A 23,702-nucleotide genomic window follows, 5' to 3' on the forward strand; every position below is an offset into this window, starting at 1 on the left:
ATTAAGATAAAATTAAAATCCTTTAGTCTGGTTAAAAATAGACTCCAACCACTGAATAACTAGACGAATTTATAGGAAGTTTATTTCCTATACCATCATTTGAAATTAAATATTTATGGTTAAAGATGAAATAGACGCCCTTAACCATCGTCACCAAGGTAATGGTGTTGCTGTGATATTTAGTTTATTTCCAAGCTTACAGAATAGTGTAATTAATCTCCTGACGGGGGATGCTTGAACAACCACTATAAATTGAGAATTAAATAATTTTTTGTTTGATTTTCTCCAAGACATGTTAATTAATATGATTAAAAAAAGATAGATATGATTACTTCAGTTAAACAAACCTAAAAATCATCTATGTTAATTAATCCTTATATATGTGTGTTCCACGAGAAGAGAGAAATGATAAAAAAGTGCAAAAGACAAAAGGATTGGAAAAGAAAAAGAAAGCTTTAACAAGAAAAGCACATTCTTACCGTAAGGGTTTAAAAAGAAAAGCAATCATAATAAAAGAAAATTCATGTCATAATATTCTTGTAAGAAGTCTGTATATAGACACGAATAGAATCAAGTCACGTCAAACACATACATTATAAATATAATTTATAAATACTAAATTTGGAGGATGTACACCGTGTAATTATTATTTCTTTATTAATTTTTAATACAATTCTTAGGAAGGATATTTAATTTAATTTATAACTAAGCTATTACGTATAATAAATGTTGCTGTTAATTTTGATGGGGAAAAAATTGACGAATTGGTATATTAAAAAAATATAAATAAACTCATATTTGATAACAAAAAGAAATTACGATCACCAATCAATCGTAGTGATCAAGATGGACATGGTGCTTATGAAGCACCTTTGTTGGTCCACTTGTCTATGAACTTTCTTTATCGGGTAGAATCATTCATCTTGTCCCATCAATGTATATCACCCTTTTTTTGCTATAAAAAGGGGTAGAATCGGTCCTTGCTCATCAAGTGCTTGTAGCAACCACTAACCAATCAAAATAATTCCAGTTTGATCTCCATACTATGGGTGAGTACCTAAGCTTTCAATTGATGCTCAAGAATTTCATATATTCTCCTATCTATAACATCTTTTGTAGCAAAACCTATGTACTAAAACATATATTTGATCATCCATATCATCAATATATTGCTGACACTGCTGTTTTATTACTATCTTGGTAAATTTTAGGGGGCATAGGTTCAAAACAATCAGATCCTCATGAAGAAGTTATCACAGTCCTTAGCATTGACGGTGGAGGAGTGAGAGGCATCATTGCTAGCAAAGTTCTTAGCTATCTTGAATCTATACTCCAGGTTTTGTTGATCAATGCTTATACATATGCACACAGGTGTTATGTATGTGTTTGTTTGTGTGTGTGTTTTGTTTAGGAAAGAAATTCTTATGTATTTTTTAAGTTACATAAAATTTTACATAGTATAGGTGAGGTCTCTAATGTCTTTGAATAATGTCCGAAGACATTCACTTCGTGTGTTCATCTGTTGGACTAGATTTATTATAATGTTTATATATGCACACTATATACGACTTCAAAAAGTAGCAGTCGTCATAATTTCTATTGCTAGAATGATTTTATTTCTTTTGATATAGGGGTTGGAGAATGATAAGGAAGTAAGGATTGCAGACTATTTTGACTTCATTGCTGGGACAAGCACAGGAGGGCTCATCACAGCTATGCTTACTGCTCCTGATCATATGAAGCGACCTTTGTTCACTGCAAAAGAAATTACTAGTTTTTATATTGAAAATAGCAAGAATATCTTTTCAAAAGAGTCAACTGATGCAAGCCACCATGATCAAGCAGCAAAGCCGAAGCCCCAAAACCCAAGTACTCTTGAAGTTGCACAGAACATGTAAGTAAAATAGATGACATGGTTTTTTTCCTGTTAAACAATATCCCTGAAAAAATAATCTTTTCTCTAGAAAAAATCCATTATGCATCTGCATGCATATGTAACTAATGTTGTAACCCATTTTTGGGTCCCCATAAAAAAATAATAAATACAAAAAAAAAAAAAAATTAAAAAAAAAAAAAAAAAAAAATCTCAAAACAGTGCCGTTTTGAACGGCACTGTTCCCCTTTCTTCCCCGCCGAGCATACAGTAGGAAAAAAGGGAAAAGAATGCATATTTAATGACGCCGGTCCCTCAAGCCCACCGACCGTCGGTCCCTCTAGCCCACCGACCGAAGACATTGGCCGACCACCTACCGCACCGCCGAAACTGAGGGAGGCACGCCTGGACAGCCGCACCCGACCAGCCGCCGTATGACCCATTCCTTGGCTCCACAATGAAAAAAACATGCTCACGGGCTCTATAAATAGAGGAGGAACAGCAGAAGAAAAAGGGAAGAGAAGAGGAAGGAGAGAGAGAGAAGGGTCAAGAGAAGAAAACAAAAAAAACAGAAGGAGAGAGAGAGAAGGAAAACCGCCGGCCACCGCGAACAGCCAGTTCCACCGCCGCCACCCCTACCACATCAGTTGCTGCCAACATCACCACCGCTCCAGGTAGCCTTTCCCGTCGTTTTTTTGTTCAGCTTCATCTGCATGCAGAACGTTTACGTTCTGCAGCAGATGAAGATTAATTAGCGAGTTACTGTGCTGTGCACAGTAACTCGCTAATTAATTCACGGTTACTGTGCATGTGCACAGTAACCCGCAGATTAATTCTTTGGTTACTGTACACACAGTATCCCGGTTACTATGTGCACAGTAACCAGCTCATTCTTTGGGCCAAGTTCGGCCCAGCCCATATTTTTGGGCCTGATCCGGCCCATTAAAAAAAATCAAAAAATATTTGTTTCAGCATTTTACACTTTTTTCCGCGTAATTTTTATGTCATTTTGATTAATATTTGGTGGTATGTTTTTTTATGTTGTTAAAAATACAAAAATCTGATTTTTAAATACCCGGTTTTCGTCAAAAACTTCCACAAAAATACAAAAAAAATAAAAAAAAAAAAGAAAAAAATGTTTTTGTGCATACGGCCAAGTGTCTCAAAGCTAAAAATTCATATTGTATTTTTTTCATACACAAAAAAAATGTTTTAGCATGCATTCTGGCTTTAATAACCAGTTTATTAAAGTCAAGAGAATATTGGCCAATATTTCAAAAACAACAAAAATTTTTGTTTGGCTCTTAGTATCCGGGGTATGACTTTACACGTAATGCATATTCCGGATATTTAATTCTTTTTTTTTTTAGACAATAGAACCTGGGGTATGACATTACATGTAATGCGTATTCCGAACAATAAAAAACCACAACACGACCTTAGATTTTATCAGACATTAAAACAATGCAGCTTACCTTAGGTAGGGCGTAGTTGGGGTGCTAATACCTTCCCTTTACGCAACCAGTCTCCGTACCCGATCTCTAAAGACCAGTTAAGGTTCCTAGTAACCAGAATACTAGGTGGCGACTCCCTGTCCATATTTTCACTTGTAGAGACAAGAATTTCCTTGTCTCTCCCTATTTGCCAAGAATAAATATTTTCCGATGTTTTTTCCCTGAGGGTGGACGATCGCTGCGCCGCCGCACACGTGCGACAACTAAGATGTATTATCTTGTGATAAACTATAGCGTACGCAATATAAGCACCAGCAGCAGCAGCACAAACATTTTGGATAATATCTTGAGGGAAATTATACGTTTGGATATTATTCCTCAACCAGTCCGTAAAATGGCTATGTCTATCCTACAACCAAAATATGATGGTTGCAATCTGCATGAGACCGTCAAGGAACGCTTAGCAAAGGAACTCGTAATCAGTGACACTATCACTAATGTGATAATTCCCACTTTTGACATCAAGCGTTTTCGGCCAATCATCTTCTCTACCTTGAAGGTCATTCATCTTGATTTTCTAATAATTTCGTACCATTGTTTTTAACATATTTATCAAAAGGTTATCTCATATTATTTTTAATGAATAATTCATAGGCGAAAAGAGATGAGTCAATGGATCCTCCATTGTCCGATGTATGTATTGCGACGTCAGCAGCACCATGTTACTTCCCCCCTCATCTTTTGACAGCCAGCGCCAAGGAATTCCACTTAGTTGATGGTGGTATAGCAGCCAATAATCCTGTAAGCTGCTATTACCCTATAGAAAAAAGGCATTTGTGTTGAATTAGACATGTTAGTACTGAATTCCATATCGTTTAGGGGTATGAACTATGAAGAAATAAATTTGCTTATAGGTAAAAGTGAACCAGAAATCCACTTCTTTAGGGTTTCTGGATGATTAAGTTATAATTTAGTCCTTGTAGATTGTTAAAACTAATTAATTTGTCCTCTTAAGATTATATATTAACTCCTATGATTGTAAATCCATTCACAATTTAATCCTTTTCGTTTGTTTTAATAATAAAAAAAGTAGATAATCTGGAAAGATTGATGAGGAAAGAAGACATTTAGATTAATTTTTCAATTCATAATTAATTTGTTTTTGTTAATAACAATGCCTTAATTTGAAGCTATCATTCTGGATTGAGAAAATATTTTTTGTCTATTCTTTGACAATGCTGCATCTTGGATTTGTTTTTACAAACCTTGTTTCATATACACTTTGTGAGAATGGAGTCGTTAGTTTTCGTAATTTATGGTGCTACCTTTCCTCTTCAACTTTTTTGTTTCTTGCTGGATTTTCACCCTCTAAATGGCCAGCTTTATAAATATTAGCTCGATGTTCAGAAGAAAATAAGTAAATAACAATGCCTTAATTTAATTAATTGACTCACCTGTGATAATTTTACCAGTCTTTGCTAGCCGTATGTGAGGTAATTAAAGAGAAGAAGGTCGATTACAGTAAGATTCTTCTTCTGTCCCTTGGAACTGGAGAACAAAAAGGAAAGGATAAGCTGGAGGTTGGAGAAGATCCTAGCAAGTGGGGGATCCTTAATTGGCTTTGGCAAAACGACAATTCCAATCCATTACTTGATATTCTTATGAGTTCAGCAGATGAAATGATTGAGATGTACATGTCCAGCATCTTTCAATCACGTGGATTAAGTGAAAACTATCTTCGTATCCAGGTACCATTGAGTTGCATTTAAGATATAGAATAAGTTGTGATATTCTCACGTAAGCATTTTATATCAAATATTTTTCTCCATGCCATTTGAAAATAAAAAAAAAAAAAAAATAAAATTGAAGGTTGCTCGAGCCAAGATATATAGTGTATGATAAAAAATTTATGATTTTTTTTATGAGTAAAAGATTAAAAATAATTTAAATTAATATATGAGAATAATATCAAACGAAACCTTAATTTAAAATTCCTACTAAACTAACTTTATATCTTATGGTCACAATCAGGCTGACCTGAGTTATGTTGAAGCCGCGTTGGACGACTCAAGTGATGAAAACCTGAACCGTCTCTTGAAGATTGGTGAAGATCTGGTGGAAAAGAATGAAGACATACTTACATAGTACGATTAACATTTTTTAATTTGTCTAGGTTTATTTCTTATGAGTTGTTTAGTACGTACCAATACAAACTTCTTCATGCATATTTATTGCTGCCTCTGGATTCATGTTGTGCAGCTTCGCGGAAAGATTGGTAGACATAAGGAAGGCTCGCTCTTCAAAGTAAGTCAGATTCATAGAAATGTTGCTGATGTTCAAGACATGATTTCTGCAATTGACGATGCCATGGAATATTAAAATAAAACTGAAGTGCTAGTATCAGCACTTCTTGCTAGGCTTGTTTGTGAGTTGTGTGGAGTGATATAAATTCATGTACACCTTAAAATGACTAGGAAACAAGACTCTCCTTGAGTTTCCTAGAAAAAAGTCCCCATGTGTTGTGCCTTTTTTTTTCTCTTTTGGAGTGAATTTTCTTGTGTTGTATTTGCTTGGATTGTTGTGTGATTTGTATATTTTATGTTTCATCATAAAATATAGTACTATAAGAAACTACAGTTTACATAAATTAATATTGGTCTTGTAATATCCTAGACACTTACACCGAATGAGTTTACATTGATTATTGAATACACGTGTTCTATAAGGCTGTGTTTGATTGTAGGAAAGTGAATTCCTGGAATTCACTTTCCTGCTTTTCCTGTGTTTGGCAGTAATAAAGGAAAGTGGTCAAAGGAAAAAGGTTTCCGGTCAACTTAAAATTAATAACATTGGGAAATGAAAGTGTTTTCCTTCCGTTAAAGAAAGGAAAACACTTTCCTTTTTTCTACACACTCAGCTGAACGAGAATACACAGCTTTGAAATTTTTTCTTCAAAAATCACACAGTCTCTTTTCCTTCAAAATCAATCGGGAAGCTGAGCAGGAACAAGAGTATTTCTCTGGACCAAAAAATATCAGGTATTTTTTTTCTTCTTTCATTTCTCCTTTATGTTTTTCTTCTGCGTAGATATGAAAAAATGAAGGCATGAATCTTTGATATTCTGCTACTGCTACTGTTATATTTTTTCCATAATTCTTCTCATCAATCTCGTCACATTCAACTAATCAAGCAACCCAAAAACAAAAAACACATTTTACTACCACTGTTACTGTTCTCTTCTTCACGAAGGAGAAAAAATTATGCAGCTCCCTAACCAAACAAAGAGACAAACCGAGGGGGGAGATAACTGTGAATAGAGCGATTGATTTCTGATGACAGAGAGGCCACAACGGGGGGAGGGGGCGATTGATTTCTCATGACAGAGAGGCCACAACAGGGGCGAGGGGGCGGCGATCGATTTCTGTGGGGGGGGGGCGATTGATTTCTGTTGACAGTGAGGCCAAAACGGGGGGGAGGGGGGAGATCGATTTCTGTGGGGGGGCGATCGATTTCCATAACATCAAAACGAATGGGGGGTGGGGGCGATCATTTCTGTGAGACCGAGAGACAGAGAGACCAAACGGGGGGGGCGAACAAAACGGGGGGGGGGCGATCAATCTGCTACTGAGAGACGGGGTGGGGGCGATCTTTTAACAGTGAATAGGCAAACTTTGCAAACAAAATGGGAACAGAAATGAGAGGGGATTTCAGTGATTTTGTTGAACTGAACCGAGAGAGGAGAGGGGAACTGAACCGAGAGAGGAGAGGGGAATGGGAACAGAAATGAGAGTGGATTTCGGTGAACTAAACCGAGAGAGGAGAGGGGAACTGAACAGTGAAATAGTTCAATGCTAATGGAGAATAATGGCAGAAACGGTTATAATGAAATTATAGGGAAAATGGGAATGAAACAGTGTAATTGGGGATGTTAATGGGGAATTTGTGTTTTATTTTGCTTTGATTAATTTATGATTTGTGTTTGATTATATTTGTTATATATGGATAAATTTGTGTGACTATGCCGGTAATTTATTGAATTGATTGTGTTAGTATTTTATATGTTTTTTTTAATATTTATTTTCCTAAATTTTTAGGTTTCGTTATCAGAAAACTTCACTTTCATGTTATGGATAGTAAGATAATTCATGCAGCATGTATGGGAGCAGCTGTAACTGTGATAGCTACAGGGGTAGCTATTATTGAACAAGAAAGAAATAGAATTAATATACCACGAGAACCACGTATAAATGCAATTGCTCAACGAGAATTCTATATTGACAGCATTTTGAATCGAGGTGATAGACATTGCGTTGAACAAATTCGTATGAAACCTGTTGTCTTTTATAGATTGTGTGATGTTCTCACAAGTCATAACCTATTACGATCAACTCAAAATGTGTCTATTAGAGAGCAAGTAATTGTGTTCTTACAAATTATAGGTCAAAACCAAAGATTTCGGGTTATTAGTGGTATATACTATAGGTCTGTTGAAATTATCCATCGTTACTTTAGAATTGTTTTAAAAGCAATTCTTAAGTTATACAAACACCTTATTAAAGATCCAGAGGATACAGTTCCAGCAGAGATAATGAATAATAGAAGATTCTATCCTTATTTTAAGGTATGAAAACAATACCACTATTTTTATGAATTAATTAATTACATTAATAAGAAAATGTTATAAATTATTTTTTCATGTTTATATAGGATTGTGTGGGAGCAATTGATGGTACCCATGTTCCTGCAAATGTTCCTGTTGAGATTCAAGGAAAGTTTCGAGGACGAAAAGAAGGAACAACACAAAATGTTTTAGCAGCTATAACTTTTGATTTAAAGTTCATATATGTTTTAGCTGGTTGGGAAGGAAGTGCACATGATTCACGGGTTTTAGGTGATGCATTATCAAGATCTAGTGGTCTAAAAATTCCAGAAGGTATATAATAAATTATTTTATTATATGCAATAAACATATTAAATGTGTTATCAGATAAAGATAGTAATAAGTTTTATTTTTTTTAATTTGTAGGGAAATATTATCTTGGTGATGTTGGTTACGATATTCGAAAAGGAATAATTTCTCCTTTTCGTGGAGTTCGATATCACTTGAACGAGTTTACAGAACGTGCACCAGAAAATGAAAAGGAGCTATTTAATCTTCGACACTCTTCATTGAGAACCGCTATTGAGCGAGGGTTTGGTATTTTGAAGAGTCGTTTTAGATCAATTGATGGAAAATCTTTTTGGTCCTATGAAACACAAGTAGATGTTGTGCTTGCATGTTGTATTATTCATAATCATATAATGGGGGTTGATCCTTATGACTTTATTATGGAAGAAATGTGTTCGGATAGTGAACCAATTAGACGAACAATCAACTTAAGTCAACGGGAGGAAAGGGAAGAGAATAGGGAGTGGATAACAAAAAGAGAAATGATTGCATCAACCATGTGGAATGACTATAACACTCAAAGAAACAATTAATTGAGTGTTAATTATGTGTTTGTTTTTATTATGTGTTGCTTAAGTTTGTGTTATCTTTGTTATGTATTTGGAGTAGATATTGACTTTATTATAATTTTTCTTTTAATTATTAATTGTAGTTTTTATATGAAATTTATTAAATCTAAATGTTGTATGATTTTATTTTGTATAAATTTATAATTTCTTTTTTGTAGAAATGAGTTCCACGCAGAATGAAAAATGCAAGGGCAAACACTTCACATGGTCTAAGCCTATGTCTCACATGTTGCTTGAGATATTAGCTGAGGAGGCACTTAAAGGAAGCAAACCTTCTTCCACCTTTAAAGCAGAATCTTTTGTTAAGGTGGCTACAGAAATCAGTCAAAAGTTCAACGTCCAATGCGAGCCTAAGCATGTGGAAAATCATCTCAAGACTGTGAAAAAAGAATGGGGAATAATAACCAAGCTTAAAAATAAAAGTGGCTTTGGCTGGGATGATTGTTTGAAGATGATTACAGTTTCGAAAAGATGTATATGATGAAGAAGTAAAGGTATGATAAATATTATACTCTTTGTAATTTTTTATATTTACTTTTGTTTTTAAAATGTTATACAATGAACTAAAAAAATTGCATATTCTAAACTTTATGAACAGGCACATCCCAATCATGACAAGTTTCTCAACAAAAAACTTGATATGTACGAGGCAATGGCAATTGTTGTTGGAAAAGACATGGCAATCGGAAATTATGCGAAATCATATGCTGATGTGAACTTGGAAGAGAACACTGAAGAACAATCAATTTCAATTGAAAATGAAGGTGAATATGAAGAAAGTTATAAGGGAAAAGAAACATATTCCTCTAGTACACAAAAGAGGCAGCATAGGAAGAGAAATCGCATGTATGAAGATGATGGTATTGAAAAGTTGTCTAAACAGATTGGAGATGTAGCATTTGCAATTCAAAGTCTCAGCAAAAATCAACTTGATGTTAATGCGTTGTATACGGAAGTGATGAAAATTGAAGGCTTTGATGAGATCACTCTTGGGGATGCATTTGATCATTTGGTCCAAAATGAGATGTTGGCAAAAGCATTTATGGCAAAAAATGCTAATTTGAGGAAAATTTGGGTTCAAAATTTTGTGAACCGACACTGCTACAGGCCTGATTGCTAATATGGTTTGACTATGTTTAAAATTTGGGTTCAGACTATGTTATTTAACGAGTATGTTTACTTGTTTAATTCGGTCTAGCATGTTTATGTTTGTAATTTGAACTAATATGTATGTATAAGACATCGAAACTTAATATTTATGCATGACTATGTTTGATGTTAGATATTTATATTTATATCTTGATGTTTATTTGATATAGATGGAAAGGATATTAAAGAGATAATTGCCTTTACCCGTACAAAAAAAAATATTTATCCAAAAAACCCATAAAAATATTTTTGTATGTATTTATCTTTTAAAAAATTCTTTATACCAAAAAAAAAAAACTCAAATATATAACTCTTACCATAAACTAATTTGGCTTTCTTGATATGAAAAAAAAATTATTTTAAGCTTTTAAAATTGAAAAAAATATATTAATAGGTTTTACGTAAAAAATATTTCACAAGCTTATTTTTCTATAATATGATATGATATATATATAGTTATATTTTATAAAATAAGTTATGTATGGATATAGGATATAATAAAAAAAATTCATCATTATACTTTTTAGATTTTATTTTTTTTTATTGTAAGTGATTAAATATTTTATATATATTAGATAAACTTGAAAAAAAAAATTAATTCATTAATAAATTATTTTCCAGTTCATTTTCCATAACACAACCAAACACTGGAAAGTGTTTTCCAGTTCATTTTCCATAACACTGCCAAACATCGGAAAATATTTTCCCGGAATTCACTTTCCAGGAATTCACTTTCCCCGGAATTCACTTTCCAAAAGGAAACCACTTTCCTGCAAACAAACGGAGCCTAAGTAAGTGTCCATATGTAAAACAAATACTAACTAACCTCCTGGAAAATAGGTCTCAGGCAAGTGATAAGGTTGTTGTAGAGTTGAACTCTAATTGATGTAATTGGTTAGTCTTTGTGTTGTTTCTGTAGTATAAATAACCCCTCATTTAGTGAATAGGAAAGTCAGTTTTGTTCACAAACTGTATGAGTGATTCCTCAAACACAACTCTTGTGATCATTAATGTCACAGCTCAAGCTCCGTTGAAACTAAACAGCACCAATTACTTGTCATGATGATTTCAATTTCAAACACTCTTTATTGTCTATTGCGAGGCTATATAGACGGCGCCAAGCCATGCCCACCACAATAACTTACCACTAACACAAACAACATCACCACCTAAACCTTAAACCAAGAGTATCGCACTTGGATACGTCAAGACCATCTACTTATGAAAGCAATCATCAGATCCATTACACAAACCATTATACCATTTATTGCTCAAGCCAGAACATCTCACAAAGTGTGGAACATCCTTGCTGCCACATATACCACTCCATCTTGGGGTTGCATCAAACAAGTAAACGCCAATCTAAAATTGCTGACCAAAGGCACCCTTAGTATTACAGACATCCTGCAATCAGTCAAGGCTATAGCTGATAAACTTGCAGTCCTAGGGGTGCCTGTTGACAATGAAGATTTGATGGACAAAATCCTAGAAGAACTAGGTGATGACTACCGAGAATTGGTAATGGTAGTGCAAGTCAGGGAGAATGCTATTAGTTTTGATGAACTTTATGAAAAGCTATTGATGTTTGAAGCCTCGCTCCAGGAAACCAACAAGCTCGTTAATTGTTTTCCACCTACTATGCATCCCACCAATCGCTCGCACCAGTGGCCGGGTATCTCTTCACCAATTTTGGTCACTCCACGCCTAAAAACTCGGGAGGAAATTGGCGCTCCTCTGTCGACCAACAACACTGCTACCAAGGACAAAATCAGTTTGTGGCCTCCCACAACATAACCAATAACAACCGACCTCTGTCAAGGCCATACCTGAGTTGATAATAATGTCTCTATTAAGTTCTTACCTTAGTGTTTTCTTGTGAAGAACTTGTTGATGGGGGAAATTCACGTAAAGGGTAAGACCAAAAAAGGTGTGTACAACTGGTTGTGCATTGTCACTCCTCATGCTTTTTTGAGTCTCAAACTCGCTCCAATAAATTGACATTTTCGATTAGGTCATCCAGCTTTTTCTGTTTTAAAAACAATTTTGACTAAGAATAATTTAGATTTGTCTTTGTCACTATAACAAGAGTCACAAGTTACCATTTTTTGTCTCCACTTTGATTTCTCACAAACCTCTTGAATTAATATTTTCTGATGTATGGACCTTACCTCTTTCATTTGTTGATGGTTTTAAGTATTATGATATTTTTGTGGATCATTTCACTAAATACATATGGTTTTATCCGCTAAAGAAAAATTCTGACATCAAACCAACTTTCATTCGCTTTAAAGCAACATTGAAAAATTATTTCAAGGGAAAAATTGTGACTCTGTATTTTGACAATAGAGGTGAATATATTGTGTTAACAGAGTTCTTTGTTACGCATGGAATATCTCATATGACAACACCACACACTCCTAAATACAATAGTTTTGCTGAACACCGTCATAGACTTATTATGGAAACAGGCCTCTCGCTTTTAACTCATGCATCCCTATCATGTTTTTTTTTTGTCTTATGCTTTTGCTACCGTGGTCTATCTCATTAATCGCATGCCTACTACGACGTTACAAAATCTTTCACCTTATGCACTTATTTTTCAACATTCCCCAAATTATGAAAAGCTTCGTAGTTTTTGGATGTTATGTTATCCTTGGCTTCGCACATAAGTTAGAACCCCAATCTAAGTAATGCATTTTCCTAGGATATTCTTTATCATAAAGTGCTTATTTTTGTTTCGAACCCGAGTTCTTCAAAATTATTGTGTCTAGGCATGTTTCTTTTATTGAGCATATTTTTCGATATCATTCTTTAGATAAACAGGAGTCTCAACGGGAATCTACAACAGTTGACATGTGGATTTCACTAGCTATCACCATTCTAGCATCCATTATGCATCTTCTACACATTCTTCTGCAGCTGCACCTGGTGTGAGGACTCTCACCCCAACATCTCCCTTGCCAGTGGTCCTTCATACATCACCAGATCTAGAAAACCTTTCGAACATATCTTCTCTGCCTTCTTCCTCCACTCCTATCCCTACACCGCCTACCCCAACTCTAGCAGCAACACTACCCACCAGAACCACTTCCCTGTCATCCTATGACCACCAAATCCAAAAACAACATTCACAAACCCATTAAAAAACTCACGTTCACTACCAAACTAAACACTAAACCTCAAGAACCTGCCACCCTTGCCCATGCCATTAAAAATCCAAATTGGTGTACAGTCATAACTGACGAGTTTAATGCTCCGTTATGCAATGAGACTTGGACTTTACCTACTTGTGCTTTAAATTTGGTTAGTTGTAAGTGGATTTTCAGGATCAAATGAATCTCAAATGGGATTGTGGGTCGTTACAAAGCTAGACTTGTGGTGAAAGATTTTCATCAGCGCCTTGGCCTGTACTATCACAAGACATTTAGTCCCGTGGTAAAACCTATGATAATTCGACTAGTTCTCAGCATTGCTGTCAGTAATGGATGGAAGCTTCGCTAACTAGACATTAACAACGCCTTTCTTTTTTTTTTAGAAGTATAATATTGCATTAGAAGACGCCAATAGTTGACGAGAACATAGAGATTTTGTTTACAGCTCACCTAAACAAAACTATGCAATGAAATGAACAACATACCAAGAAATGAAAAGAACAAATTGCAGCTACAATATACAGATTTGATGCCAAAATATCAAAGAAGCAGCTAAAAGATGCAGATTTGGAGCCACACCAGGATGAGAAGCCAAACAGACTTCTACCGATATCCAGATTAGAAGTAAAACAAAAATCTTTCCATCTTGCCTCTTCTTATCCGAAACAAAAGACCAACCATGGACTTTTCATAGAACAGTCTTTGTCAACTTAACAATAAGAGATTAATAACGCCTTTCTTCAAGGCATCCTTACTGAAGATGCCTACATGGTCCTACTTTCAAGGTTTCATGATCCAGAAAAAAAGTTGGGTTTGTCTGCAAGCTTAGAAAAGCTATTTATCCCTTAAAGCAGGCGTCTTGTGCGTGGTATCATGAATTGCAAATTTTTTTGAATACTTCAGGTTTTTTTAACTCCTTGCCGATACATCTCTTTCCATCTTCAATCATGACTCTCATCTCATTTATCTGTTGGTTTATGTTGACGACATCATTATTACTGGGGATAATGAACATGCTATTAATCAAATCTTTAAATGTTTAGAAGCTTGGTTTTCATTAAAAGACTTGGGTTCTATGACATAATTTCTGGTCGTTGAAGTCCAGCCTCATTCTATTGGTGGTGTGCTTCTCTCCCAGAAAAAAAAACATTTTAGATCTTCTCGAACTAATATGACTTATGCAAAATCCATACCTACTCCGCTACCTCCTGGTTGTAAACTGACCTTGGACATAAGCGTTCCTCTAGCTGATCCTACCACCTACCGTGCAACAATAGGAAACCTTTAGTACTTATCTCTCACTCGGCTTGATGTTTGTTTCTTTGTAAACAATCTCTTACAATTCATGCACAAGCCCACCGATGTTCACTAGAAATTAATTGGTGAAACGCCTCCTTCACTATTTACACAGTACTGTCCACAACTGTCTGCTTCTTCATTGTCATTCCCCTTGTTTAGTACATGCCTTTTCTGATGTAGACTGGGGGGGGACAAGGAAGATTTATCCTCCACCAGCGTCTATGTAATCTATCTTGATCGAAATCCCGTGAAATCCCGTCTCCTAGTCCTCCAAAAAGCAACACCACACTCTCTGTCAACACCACACTCTCGGGACCATTATTGAGCAGATTTGACATTGTTTTAGTCCTCTTGGATACGAAGAATCCTGAATGGGATGTTGTTGTATCATCTCACATTCTCAATGAGGTGATGTGGAAATCAAATATGGGTTCCATGTTATGTCATAAAGCAATTGACTCATTTAAAGCCTCACTGTTTTCTGAAACTTATTTGTAGGGTGAATCAAACAAAGGAGATCATGATGAAGATTTGGGTAATATCTGGACATTTTCTATGCTTCGCAGGTAAAATACTCTTTTGGTTCAATAGTAAATGGAGAGAGAGTAGAGCATAGTGGTCATAATTGACTGTCTGGTTACTGGGGACTCAGGTCAACAAGACAACTTTTCTAGGGAATCATTTAACTTCCATGCTTGGAGGGTAACATTGCACCTCTCCTCCCTGTTTTGGAGTGAAATGTTATCATTCATTATTTTCCTGTTTCTTTTGTATTCTAAATTAGTTAAATGGGGGGATTTTGATGTTACTCTGGTAACATTTTTGGCCCTGCCAACTTAAAGAGAGAATTCTGGCGAGTTGAGAATAATGGAATGTGTTGGGTTGTGCCTTAGCCAACCTTCCTATTTATATAGAGGAAGTAGAACACTGCAGTAACTGTAATAGAATCCTATATTAGAATCCTATTCTATAATATGCCCCCTCAAGCTGAGGGTGGGGAATCAACCCAAAGCTTGAATCGAAAAGCAGTAAAGGATGCAACAGGAAGCGGTTTAGTGAAGACATCGGCAAGTTGATCTCGAGAGGGAATAAAACGAATCTGAATTTCTTTCTTAGCAACACGGTCACGAACAAAGTGATAATCCACTTCAACATGCTTAGTACGAGCATGAAAGATAGGATTTGCTAAGAGATAGGTAGCACCAAGATTATCACACCAAATGGTAGGGGCAGAGACTGAGGGAACCTGCAAATCTGTTAACAAGTATTGAAGCTAAATGACTTCAGCGGTACCATCAGCAAGGGCTTTATACTCAGCCTTAGTAGAGGAGCGAGCAACAGTACGTTGCTTGCCGGATTTCCAAGAAATCGGCGTCTGACCAAAAAAGACAAGATAGTCGCCCGTAGACTTGCGATCATTAATACTACCAGCCCAATCTGCATCTGTAAAGCCATGTAGAGCAAAAGAGGAGCCTCGAGTGATATGGAAACCATAAGATGCCGTACCTTTAAGATAACATAAAATACGTTTGACAGCGGCCCAATGAGAATTTGTAGGAGCATGCATAAACTGACAGACTCTGTTAACAACAAAGCATATATCTGGACAGGTGAAGATAAGATATTGAAGAGCACCCACGATTTGACGAAATTGTGTATGATCAGAGAATGAATGATCCGATAATAAAATGACTTTCGAAGGGGAGACTGGAGTATCAACTGGTTTGCAAGAAGTCATACCAGCTCGAGTGAGGATGTCAAGAATATATTTATGTTGACGCAACATTAAACCCATACTGGTAGACTGAACTTCAATACCCAGAAAGTAGTGAACAACACCTAAGTCACGAAGCTTGAACTCAGAGCTGAGTAACTGTATAAGGTGATGAAGCATAGCAGAGTTGCTACCCGTGAGCAGAATATCATCAACATACACCATGAGAATTAGGCTAATATTTCAAAAATTCTAAAAAAATTCTTTTAGTTTTCTTTTAGTATTTGGGATTACGAATTTATACGTAAAACGTATTCCTAATATTAAAAATAAAGTTTTTGTATAGACGTTAGAATGGTTAAGATTTTACCCGATAAGATAAGGACCTCCTTATTGAGGAGGACTTTTCTTGAACCATAAATAGACCAACAACTAGAAACACAATAACACCTTAGTTTTTATCAGACAATCAAACAATGCAGCTTACCTTAGGTTAGGCGTATTTGGGGTGCTAATACCTTCCCTTTACGCAACCAGTCCCCGTACCCGATCTCTGAGACTAGTTAGGGTTCCTAGTGACCAAAATACTAGGTGGCGACTCCCATTCCATTTTCTACCAATAAACGACAAGAATTCCTTGTCTCCCTATACTTGCCACATAGATATAGATTTACATTCCTAGATTTAAAATGGAAAACAACAATTATATTTTTCGTCGCGACGCCGCACATGTGCGACAAGTACCATCAGATAAGATAAACAGGGAGGTGTCAACCTTGGAAGCTCGGAAACCGATGGAGAGCAAAAAATCACTTAGACGAGTGTACCATGCTCTCGGTGCCTACTTCAAACCATACAATGATTTGTGCAATCTACACACATGAGATGGAAGAGAAGAGTCAACGAAACCTGGAGGTTGTTTCATATAGACCTCTTTAGTAAGAACACCATTGAGGAAGGCATTATGAATATCAAGCTAATGAATCTTCCAATTTCGCGAAACCGCAATAGAGAAAACCAATCGGACAGTGGCTTGCTTAATAACTGGACTGAAGGTTTCAGAATAATCAATACCTTCCTGCTGGGTAAAACCTCTAGCAACAAGGCGCGCTTTATGGCGCTCAATACTACCATCAACATGACGTTTGATCCGATATACCCATCTACTTCCAACAACGTTCATCAAAGGATGAAATGGAACCAAAGACCAAGTGCGATTTTCGCGTAAAGCGGCGATCTCATCATACATAGCATTATGCCAAACTGCATATCGGTCAGCATCAGAGAATGCAAAAGGCTTAGAAGAGGGAGAATACAGTACCTGTGTGGAGATAGAAGTAGCGGCAGTGGAAACAACTAGATTAGTTGTCTTCGGCTGCCGCGGTCTAAGAGTCATAGGATGTCTGTTGTGTGCTAGTGGAGACGCAGGGGAAGACGGTTGTAGCGAGGAGACCTGTGGCAGCTGATAAGAAGACAAATCAACCATAAGTTGCAGACCAGCGGGAGAGGATGATAAAGAAGTAGCCTCAAGCATAGGACTGTCAGTAGAGGAGGGGCTGGAGGTAGAGACTAAAGCGGCAGGAGTGCTAGCCAGGGAGGGCGAAGCAGAGGAGGGACTAGAAAGTGCCCCAAGACCATGAGGAGAGGAGACCAATTGACGATCTGAACCTGCATCATAAGGGTTAGATAAACAAGCATGGGATGATGGCCAAGGGATGGGTGGAGGCTGTGGTCGGGTGGCTGTTTGGAGTGGCAAAGCGGAGTGTTGTGGGCTGTTTGGGTGGCTAGTGATAGCGGGTAGCGATGGGTGGTTTAGCAAATTTGGGAGGGTGACAGTAGTGGGTGGGGTGGGGGTTGTGGTGGAGACCTTTGCAATCTGTTCAGAATTATCAAATGGAAACACATGTTCATGGAAGCGGACATGACATGAAATATAAATACGGTGAGATGCAATGTCAAGACATCGATAACCAAGATGCGAGGAACTATATCCAAAAAACACACATGGAGAGGAACGAAAATCCAATTTATGATTATTATATGGACGCAGAAAAGGAAAACAAAGACACCCAAAGGTACGCAAAAAATGATAATCAGGAGACCGTTGAAATAAACAATCAAACGGAGAGTGATGGGCAATAATAGGAGTAGGCATGCGATTTATAAGATAAACAGAGGTTTCAAAAGCATAATTCCATAATCGAAAAGGTGCTTTACATTGCCCTAAAAGAGTAAGACCTGTTTCCACAATATGCCTATGACGACGCTCTACTGTTCCATTTTGTTCATGAGTGTGGGGACAAATCAGACGATGATGAATACCAATGGTTTGAAAAAATGTGGATAGTTTTCGGTATTCACCACCCCAATCAGTTTGAATAGATTTTATTTTTAAGGAAAATTGACGTTCGACAAGAGTTTGAAATTGATGAAAAATAGAGTAAACATCAGACTTGGCAACTAGAGGATAATACCATACATATTTAGTATAAGCATCAACGAAGATAACAAAATAACGATAGCCATCTGAAGAAAAAAGAGGAGCAGGGCCCCATACATCACTAAAAATTAATTCAAGTGGAGCAGAAGTTTTGTGACCAGTAGGTCCTAAAGACAAACGCGATGATTTTCCTAAAGGACAACTTTGACATTGAAAATTAAGACGTTTTTTGTTACAAATAATCTTATTTTTCGAGATTAACAATTGAAAGATACGTGAAGTAGGATGACCTAGTCGACGATGCCATAAATCGGCAGAGGCAGAAGTGCAGGGAGACCAATAGGCTTGAGGAACTGACATGACAGAAGACTGGGTCAGGGCATAGAGACCATCTTTACTCTGACCTGAGAGAAGGACTTCATGGGTGTTGAAATCCTTGACATAAAACACACGAGGGTGAAATTCAAAATAAACATTATTATCAAGACAAAATTTCTGAACAGAGAGCAGAGGTTTTGTGATTGCAAGAACATGAAGAACATTAGATAAGGTGAAAGAACGATGTGGTGTATATATTTTTGTATGACCAAGATGAGATATAGGAAGGCCCTTACCATCACCAACATGCAAATTATCATTACCAAGGTACGGTTCTGAAGCGGTCAAGGTGGAAAGATCAGGTGTGACGTGTTGATTGGCACCGGTATCTGGAAACCAATCAACAGAACCGGTTGAGGAGAGATTGCGCTGCACCAGGTTGGCAGTAGGTTGTTGGCCATAACCTCGTTGCTGGAATTAAGGGCAATGGGGAGCTGTATGGCCGAAATTCTGACACAGTTGACAGCGTGGATTCTGCCCCCTATTACGCTGCCAAGAGCCTTGCCTATTGTCACCGAAGGAGGAGTTTTGAAAGCTGCGGTGATCAGGTATGGAGCCAGCAAATCGGTTGCCTCTGTTGTTGGACTGGTTAGGACGCCAGCCACCGTTGAAGCGGCCCCTATTACAGCCAAAATTGCCAAAAGTATGGCGCTGTGCAACAAGAGCAGAAGATGGAATGCTGGGTGTGGGTAGTAGAGGAGCATGTATGGAAGCAGAAGATTTGTGAAGAAATTCATGTGTGAGGAGATGGCTGTGAAGATCTGCATATGATAAAGGTTTAGCTTTGGTAATAAGACTGCTAACTAAGTCTTTAAACTCTCCTCGAAGACCACGAAACACATATAAATTGAAATCTTCAAGTGAAATTGGCCGACCAGCAGGGGCCAATTCATCAAATAAGGCCTTCGCTTTTTGCATAAATTGAGTTACTGATTCATCACCCTGTCGAAGATCCTGAAGAGAGCCGTGAAGTTGCATAATACAAGAGTTGGAGGTGGAAGCGAGAGCTCGCTCAAGAGTGCCCCAAGCTGAACAAGAACTTTGACAACCAACAACAAGATGCAAAACTTCCATAGATAGGGAGGAAAGAAGAGCACTTAGAATGAGTTGGTCCTGTTGTTTCCAGGTTTGAAAAAGCGGATTTACCTGAAGAGAGATACCATCATGGGCAAGAACATGTGTTGATGGACATGTGTTGGAGCCATCAACAAAACCAAAAACTCCTTGGCCTAGGAGATAAGGTAGCATTTGCATACGCCAATATAAATAATTGGTGTTTGTTAATTTGAGGGAGATGACTTGATGAGTGTGAGAAAGAGAGATAATGCTTGCGGCAGTAGAGGCAGGGCTGCAAGAGGAGGCGTTCACCAGCCATGGCAGAGGAGAATCCAGGCGGTGACGTAGTAGAGGAAAGCAGAGGAGGCGCTGCAAGAGAAGAGGGCTTCACTGTCGGAGAAGAAGAAAGCTGGACTGCTAGTGCTGCAGAATTTGAAGATGTATGTGGTGGCTGTTCCATTGAAAAAGGGAGGTTGGGAGGCTATAAGAAAATTATGTTTAATTTATTTTAGGGTTTTGTAGCTCTGATACCAAGTTGAGAATAATGGAATGTGTTGGGTGTAGAACACTGCAGTAACTGTAATGATTACAACATCCTATATTAGAATCCTATTCTGATAGATACATGAGTAACTGTAATGATTACAACATCCTATATTAGAATCATATTCTATAATATGGCGTAACTGTCTTTGAGCCACACACATGCATGCACATGCACACATTTGTGTTTCAATTAAGCACATTATGCTGCATAACATATTTGTTTCATTATGCTTACCAAGGAAGCTGAAAAGGTTATTTCAAGTTATTATCAACTCCAACGAAGATCTGCAACTTATAATGCAGGTTCCTCAGTAAATTACTCTTTCAAGCCTATTATTATTGTTGCTTTTTTTATTTTTCCTTTTATTGTATCGTACTATTTCTAATTTGTAGCAAGGACTACGATGCGCATGCTAGAAAGTTTGATACGCCTAGCTCAAGGTATTTCAATATTTATGTTGATTATTTGTCCATTAAATTATCAGATTTTGAAGTGTTGCAGCACATGCAAGACTTATGTTCAGAAATGAGGTCACTCGAATAGATGCCATTATGGCAATTTTATGTATCGAATCATCTATGACTACATTAGCCATTGTTGACAGTGTTGGGAATTCCCTGCACTCAAATTTCACAGAAAATCCTGATGAAGAATGTATCCTTGTTAGCAATCTGGGCATGCTTAACCGTACATACACACTTGCAAAAACTGTGATTGGCTGGTATCTATCACGACATTTCAACAGTCCTAATGATGCCAAGTGTCAGAAGATTAGCAATTAATATTATTAGAATGCTGTTAGTATTGTTTGTTAGAAAAGAGAATATGTTAGCATTATTATTGAATGAACATTCTCCGTGTGGTATCTTTCCAATATTGCATAATGTAAACACTTAAGCAAAAGTAATAGTATAACTGTGCATGAATTTCATCTTCTGCTTCTCTGTATAACAGATTCATTCTCTGTTCTTCTTCCTTTCTACTCTCTGCTCCTTCTTCATCTTTGTTTCATTTATATATAAATATCACTGTCTATCATGGTATTAGAGCTTCCCACTCCTATGCAAATAACACACCAACCTTGGAAGGATCCGTAGTTGCACTCATCACAAACTCGCACAAGTGTGCAAGGATGTACATAGGAATCGCAGATTACACATTTTCCATCACACTTCTCACAAAGGCGTCCAATAGCAATTCCTAGCTGCTTCCGGCACATAATCAAATCAGGATGATGCTTGGCCATGATCTCTTCAAGATCTTAGTGTTACTGTGTGCACCTGCTGAAATCGATTTGAGACTCTGTTGCTTTTCTTTCAGCAGAGAGAGGGGGAAACCTGGAGAAACTTCTGCACTCTATGATTTGTTTTTTTTTACTCTTGTTTCTGATTCTGGCTTCTTTCTCATCTTATTCATGAAATTCTTCTGTGTTTGATGGTGTGTCTATTATCTGTTTGATATATCGTCAAACTGACACTTCTTCTTCAAATCTTCAACTTTCTGCAAGATTCTTCCTTCTCAATCTTTGATTCTCTTCTTTTCTATCTCATGCACTCTAAAAATAGCGATTACTTCTCAACTTCAGATTGTTCAAATCTAATAAGAGAATATACACATAAACGTTTTCTTCTTCCTCTGCACTGCAGAATTTCTCTCTACTTCTCTTCATCTCTATTCTCTGCTTTTCTTCATCTCTATTGCAATATCTCCCTTTAATTCTATTCACTTCTCTGTTCCTCTCTTTGACGATTCTTGCAAGCTTTTCAAAATATCTCTGCTATCTCCCTTGCTTCCAATCCAGTGTTCCATTCCAGGATGAAACATCTCCAGATCGATTATCATTTTGTTAGGGAACAGGTTATCACGAATGATTTACTGGTCCAGCATGTCTCCTCTACTGATATATCCTCACCCAAGGTCTTTCCATTTCTTTGTTTCAGCATCATTTCTCCAATCTCATGCTTGGAGCAACCACGAGGGAAAACAGAGGGAGAAGATTTTGCCCCATAGGTTCATATTTACCATTGTTTAATTTCCAAGTGAGAGGAAACCTAGTAAAATTTTTAGTGTCATTGATAAATTACGACTTTGTAGTTTAAATTAAGGACTGTGTTAGTCTATATTTTTTCAATTGTTTAGAAAACCACATGCAAACAAAGCTTGCATTGAATGAGAGATGTCTAACCATTATGGTTAAACCATATGATATAGTATCTTAATATCATTTGATTGAGCAGTTTTCCTTGTTATTCATCTGATTGATTGATGATTTTGGATGAAGGATGAAGGTTTCCTTGTTTGTTGTTGTGTTAACTTCTAGTCAAATCATGAAGCTTTGTGTGATCTTTTATTGAATGTTATTGCCAGGTTGAGGAGCCACAAGTTGTCAATACCTTCAAGAAATTAAGATCAATCAGAGAACAAGATTTGGTGACAAGATTGTACTCCATCCAATATCTTTCTTGGAATATCTTCCAGTAAATGCTTGATTTACATGTGTAGATTAGACCAAGACCTAGCAAAAATGTATGATTGTGATCATAATAACAAGATGGCGTACTAGAAGTACACTAAATAAAGGTATGATTTACTAACCATAAATTTCACCATGTTTCTTGTTTATTTCTCAAGAAATTTTTTCTCGTTAACATGGAATTCGAAGGTTAGATGTAGCTTTTTCTGCTCTAAGTGCTATAATCCAACGTATATTTTTGTAAATGTTGGCGAATATAATAGAAGCCTAAAATTGCATGGACCCAAAATAATATGTTATCAGGTTCAGGTTTGTAAAAACGCTTAACCTGAGATACTAGGGTAATGGTGTAGGTTAATGAACCATGAACATAAACGACGATGATTGGACCCCAGAGAATGAAACAGTTGTGCTTTGAGGAAATTTCTCCTTTTTATTTTCCTACGTTTTTCTCTTTCCCCAATTGTGGTTTATCTTTAGCAGTTTTGGAGCTTGTTGGAAATAAGTGTTGGTGCTTTAGCAGTTTTGGTGCTTGCCAGGCCATGAGTTTGTGCAAAATTTTGCATGTTCTTCATTCACTATGGCTGTTGTGTCTAATTCGATTTCACGAAAACCTTGGTAAAGAGAAATTGTGATTTGTCGTTTGTTGA

The 23,702-nt window shown here is 36.8% G+C and overlaps 2 protein-coding genes across 2 annotated transcripts in view; both read left to right on the forward strand.

Annotated features, from left to right (window-relative positions):
* LOC118050593 (probable DNA helicase MCM9) overlaps window positions 1-23,165 on the forward strand; it is a 38,794-nt gene extending 15,629 nt beyond the window's left edge. Inside the window, exon 21 of the mRNA XM_073406487.1 lies at window positions 22,947-23,165. The gene's annotated coding sequence lies outside the window, so the exon portion shown is untranslated. The remainder of the gene's footprint in view (window positions 1-22,946) is intronic.
* On the forward strand, window positions 968-5,933 carry LOC118050592 (patatin-like protein 2). Its single transcript, XM_035060973.2, has 8 exons — window positions 968-1,049; window positions 1,212-1,336; window positions 1,632-1,894; window positions 3,622-3,886; window positions 3,982-4,128; window positions 4,800-5,075; window positions 5,359-5,471; window positions 5,587-5,933. The coding sequence occupies exons 1-8, from the start codon at window positions 1,046-1,048 to the stop codon at window positions 5,633-5,635; spliced, it is 1,242 nt and encodes a 413-aa protein (XP_034916864.1). The 5' UTR covers window positions 968-1,045; the 3' UTR covers window positions 5,636-5,933.
* Window positions 23,166-23,702: the final 537 nt, after the last annotated feature.

The sequence above is a fragment of the Populus alba genome, chromosome 19 (genome assembly GCF_005239225.2).
Source record: "Populus alba chromosome 19, ASM523922v2, whole genome shotgun sequence".
NCBI lineage: Eukaryota > Viridiplantae > Streptophyta > Magnoliopsida > Malpighiales > Salicaceae > Populus > Populus alba.

Excerpts from the sequence above, each read along its gene's own strand:
- LOC118050592 (XM_035060973.2), top strand. Across the intron at positions 1,337-1,631 it reads ATCTTGAATCTATACTCCAG|GGGTTGGAGAATGATAAGGA; the intron begins GTTTTGTTGATC and ends CTTTTGATATAG. Across the intron at positions 4,129-4,799 it reads GTATAGCAGCCAATAATCCT|TCTTTGCTAGCCGTATGTGA; the intron begins GTAAGCTGCTAT and ends TAATTTTACCAG.